Source organism: Anoplopoma fimbria, chromosome 15 (assembly GCF_027596085.1).
Source record: "Anoplopoma fimbria isolate UVic2021 breed Golden Eagle Sablefish chromosome 15, Afim_UVic_2022, whole genome shotgun sequence".
Classification (NCBI taxonomy): domain Eukaryota; kingdom Metazoa; phylum Chordata; class Actinopteri; order Perciformes; family Anoplopomatidae; genus Anoplopoma; species Anoplopoma fimbria.
In genome coordinates this window covers 23,700,863-23,718,854 of record NC_072463.1, presented here as the reverse complement: position 1 = coordinate 23,718,854, position 17,992 = coordinate 23,700,863, and the positions used below count along the sequence as shown (strand labels likewise).

The following is a 17,992-nucleotide window of genomic DNA, read 5'->3' as shown; positions in this document are numbered from 1 at the left end:
TGAGCCACAGACCAAAATAACCGGTACTTTTTTTTATAAGAACACATGTGCATCCACCCACACATAAAGTCACACATAAAGTCACACATGCATGCGCCGTCACTCACACACACTTGCACAGACAGAGGTCCCTTTTATTTGAGGATCCCTGGAGAGAAGTGTAGTTGGATGTAGTTGGACCGTGCCAGGAGAGATAGAGATTGTTGATATCCAGTTCTGGAAATGTACCTCTATGGAGGGTGAAGTAGGCCATGTGTAGACGCTGTTTATGGGCTAAAAAGCTCTGAGTTTTGTCAACTGTCTGGAGTTAAAACTAGAACATAATGTTCAGACATAAAGTAACTGTTTCATTCTTTCAGTTTCCACTTTTTATCTCCAATCAGCTGCGAGATACTACTCTCCTTTTCACTTTCTCTCTGTTGCCTTTTCTGGTGACAGATCCTGCAGCCTCCCTGTCAAGCTGGCATAGTGGCATCATTCTAAAACTGGTATTAGGCATTTCCTGCTGCGTCCGTTGGCGGGTGTAAGGGTGTGTGTGTGTGTTAGTGTGTGTGTGTGTGTGTCTCTCTCCATATATATGTGTATGTGTGTCTCAGTGTGCGTGTGTCGGGGCGGAACGCACCTGGTCCGCGCAGCTGTGGGGATCCTAGCAGGGGGGAGAGAGAGAGAAAGATAGAGGAAGAAGAAAAAGAGCAAGGGATGGGAGGAGACGAAAAGGGGGCCCTGTGTGCTGTACTGGGGACCCGACGAGTTCAAATAGAAAGAAGGATAGAGGGACAGGATTTCTAGGCACAGTAGAGTAGCATCCACGGGCGTACACTGTATTCACAAAGTTGCAGGAATTGCCCTTTATAAAGGAATTATTCTGTTAAAAACAGATTGTAAGGGTAAAGTTTTGCATCAGCCAGGAAATCAGTGTGCTCTGTTTCCTTTCTCTGGTAAAGGTTTGACTAATCTTAAATCAGTCAGTCTAATAAATCAACCCTGTGTTTATAATATTATTATATAAGTCTGTGTCAAATGTTGATATTCATCTCTTACGAGAAAGGAAAAAAGTGCACGAAAAACGGTAAGCTTTAGGGATAACCAAATTTCTATTGTAATTTGATTGCAGCTGATTTACATATTTCTGACTATTGTAGTTTGTCTTCTCAGTCGCCTCCCATTCCAGAGTCTCGCATACCTAACTGGAAGTTGTGTTAGTCCATACTAGTATGCAGTTCCTCTGTCCTTCTGCAGAGGGGGCAAGGAATCTGGGGGAAATAAAGAATGGAAGAGCAGTGACAGATATACTTTTTACAGTGCAGATTTAAGTGTGAGCAAAAAGGCCGAGAGGAATCAAAGTAGGAACCCGCTCTACTCTACAAACAAATGTGCAATCAGGCGTTTCCATTCAAAGTGCATAGAGCTGCTTCAGGATGTAGGGACAGCACAGATGTGCTCAGAGTCTATTTCACAGCTGGGCGACCAAGGAGCGGTCAGCAGTGGTAAGGTCAGAATACCAGGTCAAAGGTCAAGCCACAGAGAACTGCAATAGAGGAAAGGGGGAGCACAGGGGCATAAAGTATGCCATGCACACACATTTATTAAAGTCATCATCAACACTGTTGCAACCCCTGAGCCTTTGCTCCAGATGTGCAAAGGAGGCTGAGAATGCCTGTCAGTCTGCATTTAGAGGCAATTTGGTCTGAAGTTAAAGGCTGGACACACACGTACCGACCCCCCATCAGCATGTCTGTCAGACTTGTGGTTATTTGATAAGAAGCCCGTAGATCAGTTCCCAATACGCTTCCCTTCATTCTTTGGAGGTTGAAGATTTAAAACCAAACATTTGCCATAGAATACAGTATTTCATTTCAAAAAGCTTATTGTGTTTTACTGATAATGTTTTAGGAGGAAACGGTTCTCTGACCTATGCCTGTAGTGGCTATTGCTAGCAAACTTCCAATAAAGCTGTGTGACTGACATTACAAAATCACTTTGCTGACTTTGTGAATTTTATTTTACTTGTGCTAATGTGAAACTGTTTTAGTATTTACCCTTCTCCTGTAATTGTGACTTGCGGCCACCATGATTGCTGTTCAGCAAAAGTTCCATAGTCTCATTTTAACAAGTTTGAAAGTTGTATGAACTACTAACTGTGGCCTTGTTCTGTGTTTCCTAATTCTCACAGGAAATCCAGAATAGCTGCTTCTTAATAATATTCAGGAGATGTCGGGTCACAGCAGGTGAAATGAAACAACTCTTAATTTCCTAGTAGCGACCGGCCTAATGCATTATGCATCAGTGTGGTGGTAAGTGCTCTGTTTACAGCAAAGTGGATCTAGCAGCCATTTCAAAATGCACATTAGTTGCCTAATGTGACCTTTGAATAGAATATAATTTGTGCGGAGTAGATTTGGTTATTTGTGTTCTTCATGTGGCCGTAAAGATAATGTGGACAGTCTATTTTGAGGGCGACAAGTATGAAATTGAGTTACAGAGGATTTGAGGTCTCTTATATGAGGAAAACAGCCAAGACATCAAGGGCAAAAGCTGCCTGAGAGATCTGTGTGCATTTTAATGTGGGTTTTTTAGCTTCTATGTTTATTCCTATGTGACAAAGACATATTAACACTTGCCAGCTCTTTTTTATATATTCATAAGTGTGTGTGTGTACTGTATTTGTATAAGCTAGGGCTTGTTTAAAGGCAAAACTGCATCCAATTCCCAACCTCCTGTTCTGTCACAAACAACAGCCGTGCAGTCACGCTTTTGGTCTAATTAAATAGAATCAACATGTTTCCGTTGTTTTTTTTATGGCAGCAAACTGAAGGCTGCACTCTTTTCCCGTAACATAAAGCAATAACACTTGAAACCACTAAAGTCATCTTTCCGCGACTAATCTAACAGCTACCTTGTTGTTCAGCTTGTTATTTTTACTTCAAATTACCTGTAACACACACACACTGGATCTTATCAGCACATTAAGATATGCTAACTAACGTGCATGGTCAACGATGCACGTTAGTGACCCCTGAGTTCAATTAGCCCCGGCATGCAGCCTAATTTCACAGTGTGACCCATGCTGCTGCAGACACAGATTACAACTCCCTTAAATGTCTATCTGTGTCCGCCGGTGATCAATGCCTGCTTTGAAGGATAGAACCAGCGAGGCCGTCGAGGGAGGGGACCGGGTGAGTGAACGCAGGACACAAACAAATGACAGTGAGTGGGGGTGAGGAGGTGGAGAGATGCAGTACGGGACAAGAGGTGAGGAAGGTGACATTGTATCCACAGTGATGGATGGATGTTCACATACAGAAAGATAGTGTCTTTAGAGGCTAGATGACCCCCGACACAACCCATAAGGCCTTATATGAAGACTACAACTTCAACATTTGTTTTGAAATGGACAGAGAGAGGTCATAAGGCAGAGATGTGCTTTTGAAGGAGAAGAGACGAGTCACAACAACAACTAAAGAAAGACGCCAACAGGCTGATCTTAATATGATAATATATATTGCTGTATCCAGTATATTTACATCACTCTTCAGTTATGTTCAGATCTTTATTGTTCCACAAAAGGCTATTCTGACCGTCAGTTTTGACAGCATATAGTGGTGAAGTGTTGTATTTGTAGACTTTCACATTTTTTTATTTACATGATCATGTGAGGTGGTTGTAGTAATGTTTTTCTATGAACCACAGGAAGAGGAGTTGTTCTGCTGGTAATAGCTAATGGGGATCCAAATACATAAACAAATACTAAATGGAGCACAATACCTTTCTCTAGAAAATGATAATTGCCTTTCTTTAGTAAGGTTGTTGTGGGATAACCATCATGTTTAGCGTATGCAGTTAATATGAACACAAATAAATGCATATAGTTTTGCTAGTTGATCGGTATTTAAACATATGTGTGTCCTCAAAAAACAGAGGTGGTCTTAAATTATTATTATTAGGCAAAAGCAAGAGTTTGGGTGTGTGAAAGCACAGAAGCCAAAGAGATCCAGCAAAACACAAAAATATCTGCTATAATATAAGCGTGAGCAGAGAAGAGAAGAAGGGGGTTTGGGGGAGCCCTCTGCCCTCTCTGTCTCCAGCCAGTCTACTTCAACATCTGGAGCTCAGATCAGCCCTCCTCAGAGACTGGCACTGCTGTAGAGAGGGATGAGAGGAGTAAAAAAAGAGGATAAGAATGGTTTAGAGGAAAGGGGGTGAGAGAAAAGCAAATAAATTAGACCAGAAAAGTAAAACAAAAAGATAAACAAATAAGTTTAGAGAGAAAAAAAAGAGTAAAATGATCAGTGCAAAATAGTGCTGAACAGTAACTGTGTTTGTGTTCATGCATCTGTGTTTGTGGTAGGCGGTGTGTGTTGTGCTGATGATTTTCCAGTGATCATCTTCAATGCAGAGCAGAGAGAGCATGAACACTGGTTAGCTTCTGTGGCGAAACACTGTGTGGCAGGAAACAGAACAACTTGTGATCTCTGCAAAAACACTAATGGAAAATCTCACTCAGATAGTAAATGTGGGCGTGTATGCATAAAGGCCCAAGAGTGTGTCAATGTGCATGCATGAAATAACTAATGTATGTGCTAGGTTTTTTTCATGAAGATGAGTAAATGCAACGTACACCTGCGTTCTGCAGCAATTAGCTTGAGAACCACAGACTTTCCTTTAGAGATAACAAGTGAGACTTCCCTTTCGAAATGTGCAAACAAAACTGACAAGACAAACCCTAACCTTTTCATGGCATTTCGTAACATATTTTATAAACCAGAAAGAAACCACTCTGTTCTCATGAGTTGAGCTATATTTGGGTTGACTGCTGATTATATATATATATATATATATATATATTATCTTTCCTGTTGAATCCTCGTTCACAACTAACTTGTTCTCAGTTTTGTTGTTGCAGTAATTCAAACCTCGGTTATGTTGTGCAGTTTTTTTTAATATATATAACACATCCAAATCCATCTGGTCTTCATTGCAGGTTAAAATAATTCTCTAAATTATTGAAGTCTGGTTTCTTGTAATCTGGTGCACTAGGTATTACCCCTCTGAACAGAGCCACACTAATCTAGAGATTCTTGTTTTTCAGGTCTCTAGACCAGAGATGATGGGCATCAGTGACTGATTTAAGTCTCATCTTTTTGAACTACAAGATGCCATGATGGCCCGAAAGCTGATCTCTGAGTAACATTTCTCTTGAGAATTTAGAGAAAATGTTTCATGGTCACGTCCTGCCTTTGTGAAAAAGATGTCTCAACTCAGTCAACACTGGTAGTTAAGGGAAGATTTAACTGGGTCAACAGTTTGGAAATCAAGTTGAAACCAAAAACAATGCAAGAGGTGATAGTGTGTTTGTGTTTGTGTTTGTGTTTGTGTGTGTGTGTGTGTGTGTGTGTGTGTGTGTGTGTGTGTGTGTGTGTGTGTGTGTGTGTGTGTGTGTGTGTGTGGGGTGGGGGTCACAGGGATGTTCTTGACTGTGTCATCTCCAGCAGCTGTTTCCCTCAAACCCTGCCTCGCCCCCTCCTCCCCCTCCCACCCCATCGCCTCACAATGAAACCAATACAAAGGAACAGGAAGTGCCTCCCGTTAACTGGGGCCCAATCAAAGCCATCATTATTCCCGTGTCAGAATTTTTACAGGAAATAGCTTCTCAGAAAATATGCCAGCTGTGCAGGGAGTGTGGTATTATTGTCTTATATGTCTTGTCTGTTTTTTTTTTTTTTTTTTTCACTTATCAGTCGCTGCTAACAAAAGGACACATAGACGCGTCTCGACCACGTGCGCGGCACACTGTCGCTGCTGTGCGTTCATAAGGCAAGCCAGGCACTGTGTTCTCTGGGGCTGGGTGGTTATTGTGCGGCCTGTGAAAAGGGCTCCCCTGCTGTGCCTGCACCGGCTTATTTGGTTCCCATCCTGAACCGAGCAATTGTCTTTTTAAACCCGTGCGAGGGGAGCTGAGCCCAGAGAGCACACAGATGCAAGAGTACATACATGATCCCACACACACACACACACACACACACACACACACACACACAGCTTTGCCTACTGAAGCCGCATCTGTAAGAACGCTGCTCAGATTACAGCATAAACGGTGGGTTCAGGTGAAGCCTAACGTTTGCCAGATGCTGCGATAAAGTCACCAGGAGGTTAGCCTAACATTGGAGTGTTGTTGTTGGTCGGGGAGGGTGGAATCATCTGCCTCCCTAACAAGAACGGGGGGCACACATCTGGCATGAACAGAAAAGCCATTTATGAGCATTATCTTAAATGAGCGTGAGCTCTGACGCTTTTGCTTATCTGTCATATTTAAACAGCAGAGTTTAACTTAAATCTTGAGCATAGATCAGTTTTGCTGCTGGGAAGAGAGGAGGCTTCTCTGCTTATCTGATCTTCAGTTTGTCCTCTGTAATCTCTCTGTCTCTCCGAGGCCTTACAGACGACTGGAGGACAATAATTAACTCAGTCACTCTACGCGTTGACACAGGTGAGCACTACTCGGGTTGTTAAACAGTCATTATCGGGCTGCTGTGATGCGAATGAACACACACACATTTGATTGACCACCTAACATTGCCATAGCTTGTCTGTCACGTTAGGCTGAAGCCTATTCAGTTACAAAATGCCACTGTTGACTGTATTAACGCTGATTAGATAAAGGGGACGTCCCATTTGACCGATTCCTCCACACTCTTATCCTCTGCTGACACGCAACATAAAACCCACAGTGGGAAATATCTTTTCACTTGTGCCTTTTGTGAATACAATGCAGAGACGCAGTGATTTCTATCAGTTTAACACTAATTCTCACCTCTTATAAATTGGGCTTTGTCAGGCTTATCTCTTGTTTTGGCCAAAGGAGCTGCTCTGCGTCCTTCACTGTGAAGCTTATCAGTGGTGTTTGAAGTGCTCGTCTTTATCTAAGCTCACTGTGTTGAGGTCATCAGCCTGACCCAGTGGTCTCTATCTCTATCATTCACTAGTTCTCTGTCCCTTCTGCTTTTAAAAGGTTGATTCATCAAAATTACAAAAAAAAAAAGGCACATGATTTTTTATGACGCAGTGCTTCTGTCGGTTGTAACATTTCAACTGGTAGTTGAGGACAACACCCTTTTTTCGATTTATGCATCCAACCCAATGCAACAGATGATAGAATTTTGTTGATGCGATTTATTTGATTCTTTTAAGAATTTGGCTGAACCAACCTTTTAACATATCTTTTCATATATGTATTAGTTTTATTGGAATTTGTCTCTGTTCTTTTTTTCCCTGTGTTGCCATACAAATTACATTAAACCTAAGTGCTTCCAGTTTGTGAGAACTGGCCTCTACAGACCATATTCCTCTTTTGGCCATTCTGGGGAATTGGAGGAAGCAACATTTTTAGAAATCTTGAGTGACTTTGACCCTCCACTTTGGCCAGAATCTTAACTTAGTGGTGCAAGGATATTTTCAGTAAATTACAGAGTAGCTAGAGAATGTTAGCAGGAAGTGTCCATAAAACAATACACACAGGCCAGGCGTGGATAAACAGATATAGACATTTCCTGGTAGTGTTACTCTCTTTAGGAGTGACTCATGATTGTGTTACTTCAGCTATTATTGTCAGCAACAATACATAGATTTCCAAGCATTTTTGGATAGAGCTGCTCAAAAGCAGCAACAGCAGCTGTGACCAAGGTGCAATGGGTCACATAGAGGGGTGATGGTCTCTTTAACTATGGGTCATGGCCTAAATGGTTCACTGACACAACAAGAACAGCAATAAGTTTTAAAGACTCCCACAGCGAAAGACAAACACACTAGACCATTACAACAGCAGTAGTGTGATTTGTTTTTAATGGTTTTAAGCACAAAACCCAATTTAGACTCGCTCCATAAAGCCCAGCTGAATATGACAATGCATTGCTGAAAAGCTGGCAGAGTGTCCATTTTCCCTGAGTCCTTATGACAATCACATGTTGCCGGGAACAAAACACAGCCATGATTCAAATGCCACTTCAGAGGAAGAGGGTTTATGTTAGTGTTTTAGAGGGGATGAGGGGGTGGGGGTGAACAAAAAACTTACAATATCAGAATATAAATCACTCTAAATGGTGAAAAGCATGTAAGCAGAAAAGTATATGACAGCCAGACAAAGCGAGAGACAGTCCAGTAGCAAGGCCCAGGGAGTGTGTTGTTTTTGATTGGTTACGGAGCTCAGTAGTCTGTGTAATACCTTTTAATCAGGTCACTGAGAGCCCAGACCTCTCTGCTCCCACTCTGCCCCCTCCTACAGGGGTGACCAAGAGGGGCACCACTGACCCAGATTAGGAAAGGGTAAGGGTGTGTGTGTGTGTGTGTGTGTGTGTGTGTGTGTGTGTGTGTGTGTGTGTGTGTGTGTGTGTGTGTGTGTGTGTGTGTGTGTGTGTGTGTGTGTGTGTGTTAGGTCGTGTGTGTTTTTATGTATGTTTGGGTGGGAGTGGTGGGAATCTGCTGTGTATCATGTCTCAGTCCCCACTGTTTCAATTCATTAGCAGCACAAGGAGGAGACAAGAGAGATGAGGAGGAGTGGCAAGTGTGTGTGTGTGTGTGTGTGTGTGTGTGTGTGTGTGTGTGTGTGTGTGTGCTTACATGTGTGTGTGTGTGTGTGTGTGTGTGTGTGTGTGTGTGTGTGTGTGTGTGTGTGTGTGTGTGTGTGTGTGTGTGTGTGTGTGTGTGTGTGTGTGTGTGTGTGTGTAGGGGTGGGGAACAGACAAAAGACAAAGTGTTAAAAGAATAAAAAGCCAGTGACAGAAGGAGAAAGTCACTGCTGCAGCGCATCTTAGATGTCAGGGACGCACTTGACCTAGAAACACATGACACACACACACACACACACACACACACACACACACACACACACACACACACACACACACACACACACACACACACACACACACACACACACACACACACACACACAGGTGCAGAGATACCCACCAGGGACCTAATGGCCTCTGTCTGTGTGTCTCTGTGAAGCCTGACCAGCTGAACCCCTGCAGCAGGCTCCTCCACGTCTTCCTTTCTCTCAATCCCTTTCTCGCTGTGTTCAAAATTGCATACTAACGTACTCAATCAGTATGTACTACATACTACCTTCTAAATTAACATTACCAGCAAACAGACTGTTTACCATAAAGTATACTCAATAAATACGTCTGCAATGCATCACATGACTTTATTGATCAAAAGGTTATCAATCACACAACTGTATCGATCACAACGTTACCGGTCCGAGCTACCCGTTGAATAATAATTGTTTATCACAAATGCTAACTAACATTACCTCTTTCACAAAATGTTATTGAGTTTCCAGTATTAAAATAATAAATATTGTATGTGTTTTCTAGAAAACATTATATGTGTAAGCTCCGCTTTTTCTTCCTAACTGTGCCTTAACGTCACTCGCAATCATTTTGAATTCTTTTATCCAACTGTTAATTATTCAAACCATGTGCCTCGCAGTCCCCCATTGAACAATCTGAAGAGCCGTGGTGCATTTTGGGGTCAATGAGTACGTCCAGCAAGGTCGCGTCTCACACTCAGAAATTCTTGTCAATCTAGTATATATCTCTTTTTCATTTCTTTCTAACTCCACGTACTATGAGGCCCATGTGGTCTCCTCACAAAGACACATGCATGAACTTCCATTGTTTTGGGTCTGCGAACGAATTGAGTTGCTGTAGTGGGCCTGGATCACCGCGATGAGCACAGTCTGGCCAGCTGAACCTGTCACTGCAACTTAATACACAGCTAATTGGTCAAAAATGTTTGGATTGCTTTTGTTTTTGTTTCAGTTGTCTCCTTCCACTGCAACTTGCAGGATTCTCCTCCATCTAGCTTGGGTGTCTTAAACCAACTGATAAAGCTGCAGTCTGAGTACATACATTTTGTCCCAGCATTATATTCAAGAGCAGTTTAGCTTCCAAAAGAGTCTTCATTTGGAGGCCTGAAAGTGAAAGAAAGGATTTGGATCCCAGTCTCAAACACTTTTGGTGTCTTTATGTACAAGCCATGCTCTGTGTGGGGTCTCAAAAAAAGATTTACCCAGACAGTCCCTAATTACAAGGTCAAAATTCTAGTTGAAGCGGGTTTAACTCGCAAAACAACATTAAGAACAGCAATTACACAAGAGTATTTAAATATCATGGTTATCATCTGGTAGTCATCCGCAAATTGTGGCATGTTCTGGATTTGGGTTAACGCTTAAAGATATTGCTCCACACTGAAAGCTCAAGACTGGATGAGGATCAGACACTTTCTTCCCTGGCAATGTGGAGATGACTAGCAGACACACTTTGCCTCTGTGCTGTCTGCAGACACTCATTTTGGTGTTTATTTGCTGGTTTCAAAACAGAGGAATGGTTTTCGAAAGAGGAGATTAGGGCCTGCAGTGCTGCCATTAATGGTCATCCAGTGAAGGACTACAGCAGCAAGTTCACTGTCAGCTCTAGAGTGGCTGTAAATAATCATTCTGAGTCTGACTGCTTGACAGTCTGTTGGGCAGGCTGAAGACGGCAGTGATATCTCTCCTGAATAAGTCAATTTATTAATCAAAAGTGATCATATGCTATTCAAATTCTTAACCTGTTCCAAGTTGTTGGAGAGGAATGATGCAAGGTGTTATGACTAATCAGATCATCGTCACCTACACCAGCTGGCCCCAACCATGATCACCGAGTCTGGCCTTTACTCTGCTTACACAAAGCCAGATGTTTATTCTCATTGGATGGCTGCGGAATAAACTGACTGTTCCAGTCAGGGACGATGAAAACGACAAAACAATAGTGTGACCAACAGCTGGCAGTCTGAGCCACACTGAACATTACAGTCAGCTTGTTTTTGCCCTATTTGGTGGCCATGGGCTTTATGGCCTTCTGTGGCTTGTGTCCCACCTGCAATTCAGTTGTGTGGCCGTCATACAGGAATAGATGGAGGTCATATAATTGTAAAAAATGTACACCCAAGGACAGAGACAGGGCAACCTCAAAATATGATAATGATAACAGCACATTTCCCAAGATGGGCACCACCACTAGTGTGAAACTATTGCCCTAAGTCACTGACTTCTGTCGTATTATGGTTTAAAGTGTGTTGAACCTCCATTACCGCCATTATTATTTCGGTTGGCTGTGATTAATGGAACATCTACTTTCACACAAATCTTTGTTCACCCTTCTGGAGTGATTATTAATTAGTGGAAAAACAAAGATACAGAATTATTGTTCACCTTTCCTGTTCACATCGAAATTGTACTTAGATACAGTTGGGACTGACATAGTTCAATACCTGATATGAAAAAGCATCCTAAATGATTATCCTGGGGATTTAGTTTTTCACTACCATAAAGTTGGGGATCTTGAGAGATATATATTCATTGTAAAAATCAAAATTGGTGTAGCAGAGGCTACATCCTGACTTTTACTCCTAGGTATCCTACATCCCCAGATTGTAATGCAGACTTTCTGTCAAAAATGTGTTGCCCAAAAGCCAAGCCAAGATGACCTTGACACCACTTTGGCATCAGCAGGGTTATTTCTTTGGACTTGACAAAGGCCAATATGCTACTGTTTTTACTGGTTTGTTGTTAAGGGATTTTCTAAATATGCAAAGAAAGATTACCCGTATGTTTTTTATGTTTTCAAGAAGTATTTTGGCCACACTAGATTTGGTCTTTTAGATCGCCAAATGGGTTTCAATGCAAACAATCACACCTGTTTTTTAGATCTGGCTCAACCAAGATACATTATATTTTAGCGTTAACCAAACGGCCACAGTGTCATAGACATAAAGTGGCTTGATTCTGTTGTAAAGAGTTTAAAGTACATGAGTGACTTTCTTTCTTAATACATTGAGTATCCCTTCATCTAAGAACTAGGCAGTTTCATTATGCACAAGCTTGAACAAGAGACTCAAACATAAATACCCAGTGACCAGTACAAATCAACAATGTGCATTAAATGTCATGTCGCCGCCTGGGTCACTAGGGACAAAGGTTCTGGATCTGTAGGCTGTTCAAAGCCGATGGAGAGGACTGTAGCGTCTTTGATGAAGGACACAGTGAAAACAGGGAGCAGAGGAGGAGGAGGAATCCTGCACGACACACACCAAGGATACAAAGAATTAAGTTTCAGTGTGTTTCTTGCCACTTAATTATCCCCGCCAAGATGGGCCTGCACTTGTGGATGAAAAAGATACCCTTCTGTATACAACACTGCCTCTCCACATGGCAGTATGGTGGTTTTCTTCCCTCTTTCTGTCTCATCTCACAAGATGACCCTCATTACTCTACACTCTGTTCTGTTGTTACCATAAGTAGAAAGAGACACTTTGTTTATGTTGAAAGAAGTTGCCTCGAGAGGTAAAGATGAGTGGAAGGGTGAGATCTAGATCCTGAGGAAACACATTCAGTCATAGAGGTGAAACAGATGTTTAGGCTTAGAATTATGTGATGGTATTTTTTTTGTTCTACCTTAATATTTGTCCGTCAATAAAATATACCAGATTCAAAATTTAATTGAGAGAGAGAAGTAGAGAAGCAGAGAGAGAAGGGGCGCTGCTAATTATGCATGGCGATTGTTGATGGCTTGATTGTCTGCGTCCAGCTGCACGGAGGAGCGGGGAGAGGGAGAGGGAGGGCGGGGAGTGAGGCAGACTCACTGACGCCAGGCTCGGAATTCTCCCATCCATTGAAAGAGAGACCCGATTGTGTCCGGGGCCTTTCCGACAAGCACCTGATCCTTGCCCAGACACACTACTGAGTGTGTGTGTGAGAGAGAGAGAGAAAAGTGTGTGTGTGTGTGTGTGTGTGTGTGTGTGTGTGTGTGTGTGTGTGTGTGTGTGTGTGTGTGTGTGTGTGTGTGTGTGTGTGTGTGTGTGTGTGTGTGTGTGTGTGCGTGCACAGATTTTACGCACTGAAAACCCTGGAATCTGCAGACAAGTGCTGTCATGGGAGGAAAATACTCTGCTGGCATTTTCTGATATCCTAGAAATAGCTCCTAGTTCCTAGAAATAACTTAAGGAACGAGGTATGGTGCGTTCTTTGGATCACCAAAATCAAATGGTCTAAAGCTTACGTCGACTTCACATGGAGGTATTTAATCCCCAAACTGATCTGCCATTCAGCCCAGTTTGCTAAATCATCAACTACGAACAACTATTTTCCCACCAGACCTGGGAAATGTAGTGCAATATTTGACTTCCCCTCGACATATTTAAGAAAGATATTTAAGGTCAAAGTCTTGTTTGGATACTCTGCACTGCACACACAATATATCTCTAGAATAGCACTGGACTGAAGTCCTGTCTCACGGTTCAATATTGTGCTTTGCTCTAAAGTGAGTGACTCGTCATACAGGGTCAACGGTTGTGGCTGGGATGAGGGGGGTGAGGGGGCGATTGCCAGGAGGAAGGCAGTGACTGGAACATCTGTTAAACCTCTGTAAAACGGGGAGGATATCTTCAGCCGTGCCCATTTGCGTTGAAATGTGCCCAAAATGAATACAAGAACGTAAAGCGTAATTGCTCAACGTCTTTGAATAGTGTTTTATATTTAATCAACTCATTTTTGTTGCATGTTAGATTAAATAGTATCAAATTTGACATAATTATGATGGCCTACCATTTAACCTAAAATTGATAGTTGCTCAGTTGAGAGTTGGTGAGATGTTTATGGTGGTTGCAAAATGTCTGCTGATACAGGCCAACATCCTGGCACCCACGGGCCCTCGAGCAACCACTACATCTAGTAGCACTTATTGTATTCGTATTAGTTTGCTGCAATTATTGTTTTCGTAGTAACTTGCCTCTGCACTATACTTTTGCTCTGGTTTATGCTTTAAGATGCTTGTTTAAGAAAGGAGATGCACTTATGACTTCTGGTGACTAGTAGTTCTCTATGTTGAATACACTTCCTGTAAGTCGCTTTGGATAAAAGCGTCTGCTAAATGACTGTAATGTAATGTAATGTAATCTAACTACTGTACAAAATGATATTACTTCCAGCGTAAAGTTAGACACGGAGTCGTCTTAGCTTTAATTATGATCTCACGATGACTGCTTCACGCGATTGTCTCCAGGCCGTGTTGGTGTATTCATCATTGCACAATTATGGAGTATTCCATTACATTACATTACATTACATTACATTACAGTCATTTAGCAGACGCTTTTATCCAAAGCGACTTACAGGAAGTGTATTCAACATAGGTATTCAAGAGAACTACTAGTCACCAGAAGTCATAAGTGCATCTCCTTTCTTAAACAAGCATCTTAAAGCATAAACCAGAGCAAAAGTATAGTGCAGAGGCAAATTACTACGAAAACAATAATTGCAACAGACTAATACGAATATAATAAGTGCTACAAACCACTACGAATAGGATAAGTGCAGTAAACAAATACGAATTCAATAAGTGCAGCGAACTGATACGAATACAGTAAGTGCAACAACTAATAGGAGTGCAATAAGTGCTACGAGGAAGGCTCAGGGTAGTACTTCCAAAAGGTTTTCCTCAAACTTTCTCTGAGAACAACTGCAGATGGGAGGGAGGGAGGCAGTGGGGCGTAGATCTGTGTCCTTGAGTGACAGGCTCGGTCATCCAATTGGATCTCTGGACGGGGGAGGGAGGGCCGTCTGCCAGAGAGGGGAGTGCTCGTCGGGGTGAATGGATGACGTCAGGAGGCTGGCGCCAGCATGTCTGGGACTGGCGCGTTAGATCAACACAGCTGGGCCGGGATAGGACACACAGCTGGCTCAGGCCTGCATTCCTCCACAAAACAGGATTGTGAGAAAAGGGGAAAATAAGACCCAAATAGGAGCAGAACGGGACGTGCCTTGATGTAAACTAAAACGGAGCAACATTTGGAGTTGTTCAAATGTCATTTTCATAAATTTTCCCCTCAAAGAAGGGGTTTGAGTTTAGCAGTAAATGACTGGATGGTTTAAGCACACATCTGGATTCATTGACTGTTGATCATACAGGAATATCTGCTATAAGAGAAGAACTATAAACTGTCAAAACATAAATAATGAGTCCATACATCCAATTCCAATGACGACCATTAGAATAAGCAGTTTTTAGCGATTTACCTATGTAGGAAATACCTTGGCCTTCCACTGACCTTTTACCTATATAATATAAATATCCTATTTTCAACATTTTGTTTTTTTCAAAGGGAGGCCTAAAATAAGCACATGCATTGCTCGAATACCTGTTGTACAATAGGCTATAATAAGATCTCTCTAGATAGTTTTGAAGGTGTGTTTGAATAAGTGTTTTGAAAGTCTTGACACAGTCAGACACGCAGCCAGATTCCATGAAGGATTTACAGTTATTAAGAAAACAAATAGGTCATTATCTGGAATTATAGCTCTTAATACAACTAAAAGTCAGATAGAAACTATCTATAATAACAACATCCATCTTTCCTTGCAATTGCTCCTATTCAGCAGGCTTTCTGAAAACTAAAAGTGTTCCTCTTTTCTTCAAAACGTGTACTTTTTAGAACTTTGTCTTTTTCAAACAAATAGCACCACCTGAAAGAGGCAACTAATTGATTGACAACCCCCCCTCAAGGCATCCCAGCCTTAATTTCCTCATTCTTCACAACCCTTCCACAAGGTGATATCAGCCAATCAGAATCGTCTTGCTCTTCCCAGGAGCCAATCAGATCACGATGCGAGAAAAGGGGCCGTCAGCAGGAGCTCAGAGTATAAAGACCTAAACTTACATCTCTGTCAGGACACTGTAGCGTTTCAGGACAGAGACACAAGAACACCACACCAAGGAAAACACTTGAAAAACCATCAAGCCCAGTCTTGCAGCTGTTGTTGTTGCTGTATTTCCATGATGAAAGCCATCAGTCCCGTCCGATCGGTGAGGAGCTGCTACAAGGCCGTGTGCTGCATTTCGGAGCAGAATCTCGCCATCAGCCGGAATAAACACTCGTGTCTGGAGGAACCTCTGGGCTCCCTGTGCGACATGAACGACTGCTACTCCAAGCTGAAGGAGCTGGTGCCCAGCATCCCGCAGAACAAGTCTGTCAGCCAGGTGGAGATCCTGCAACACGTCATCGACTACATCTTCGACCTGCAGATCGCACTGGAGGCGGAGGACGCAGCCACGCCGGAGATGGTGTTGTCAATAAAGGTGATGGAGGAGGTGATGGAGGAGGTGATGGAGGATGCATGTCCTTCAACATCACCAGAGGAGGCATTCACCAGCAGAAAGTCTCGTTTGATTACATGCATTATACAGATATATGTCTTCTGCAAAAGATGGCTTTTTATTTTGCATTGCACTATACAGATATATGCCTTCTGCAAAAGATGGCTTTTTATTTTGCATTGCATTATACAGATATATGCCTTCTGCAAAAGATGGCTTTTTATTTTGCATTGCACTATACAGATATATGTGTTCTGCAAAAGATGGCTTTTTATTTTGCATTGCACTATACAGATATATGCCTTCTGCAAAAGATGGCTTTTTATTTTGCATTGCACTATACAGATATATGCCTTCTGCAAAAGATGGCTTTTTATTTTGCATTTTGTGAAGTTTATTCCACATTTTTGCAACACAATGTGCATCCCCACCCCGCATGCATGCATGGTTTGGTTGTATTTGTTGTGATGTAGTAGCAGATGATGATGATGATCTCTGATATGATAGACACACTGTTATTCTTGTTTATAGAGTATTGTCGTCTAACCCTGCTTCATGTTGCTCTCCATTCAGACTGCGGACCTCTCTCGCAAGTTCTCCAAAGAAGAAGGGCGGTTGTGCCATTAAGAGGAAAACCCCATCACGGTATGTATTTATTATTTTAATAATCAATCTCTTCCCTATACATTCCTATAATCACAAGTTGCATGTGTGTTGAAACACTATCTTTGGGATTCTCGCATAGAATTCTTACAGTGTTGTGTTTTTGACTTACAAAATGAAATAACTTCAAAATACAACTTTTTAATACCAGTGAGAATAGTGTAGTCTTTGTTGAGAGGAAGGTCTCCTTACCCTCCGGTTGCCAATTAGACAGGCCAGTGAATGTGTAGCGGATTCATTGCTATCTGCCTGGGGTTAATGAAAGTTCCATGCTAGGCGCCAGTCTGTCTGCTCCCTCTGCAGGGAGGGAGGGAGGGAGGGTGAGAGAGAGATCTGACTTCACTTTTCTTCCTTTCTCTCCATGCAGGTGCAGGGAAACACATGTCTCCACTTCACTCCGGGCAAGAGGACAAGAGGGGCAGAAAGGGTGGGATAGGTATTTGGGAGAGAAGGAGAATAAGAAGAAGAAGGAGGAGGAGGAGGAGGGAGGTGGAGGGTTTAAAGAAGAAAAGACCGAGAAAAAAAAAGTGGACTGTTTCCTAGATGAGTGGGGATCAACAGTGGTATATGAGCAAGAAAACAGAGACTCATTCTTTGGCCCCTGGACAGACAAATCAACACACCAAAGCAGAAGCCAGGATTGGAAATTGAAAGCAACCGGCTTTGTATGCCCTCCTCCAAAAACCTGGGATCCCCTATAGGTAGAAGTAGAAACAATGGTACATTGTTGTTTTATTTTCCTTTTTTTGTGTTACATTCCAAACCTACTTTATGTGGGTTAAACTCCACACCCAACCAGAACCCTCTACACCAAGTCTCTCATCATCTCACATAAATATCCCTGTATAATTTCCCCCATCTGATTTGTAATTATCTGGAGACTGTTACAAATTAATACGAATGTGTACATATCTGCTGTGGGTATGTAAGGTGTGAGTCAATTTGGATGTTGGTATTTTTTCTGAATGGGAGTTGGGGTTTTCTTAGGTATAATCAGAACTCTATACTAGAGTTAATTGTAAATGTTTGTAGGGATTGTGTTATTTCTACAGACAATGTGCTGTGAGTTTCATAAACTCTTAATTATAAAGTTTGCTTTGTATGTATGTTCTTATGTAATGAAATAAAAGATGTGA

The 17,992-nt window shown here is 42.1% G+C and overlaps 1 protein-coding gene across 1 annotated transcript; it reads left to right on the top strand.

The window, feature by feature from the left end:
* The first annotated feature begins 15,770 nt into the window (after positions 1-15,770).
* On the top strand, positions 15,771-17,992 carry id3 (inhibitor of DNA binding 3). The gene is made up of 3 exons (XM_054614010.1): positions 15,771-16,175; positions 16,767-16,838; positions 17,224-17,992. The coding sequence occupies exons 1-2, from the start codon at positions 15,873-15,875 to the stop codon at positions 16,818-16,820; spliced, it is 357 nt and encodes a 118-aa protein (XP_054469985.1). The 5' UTR covers positions 15,771-15,872; the 3' UTR covers positions 16,821-16,838; positions 17,224-17,992.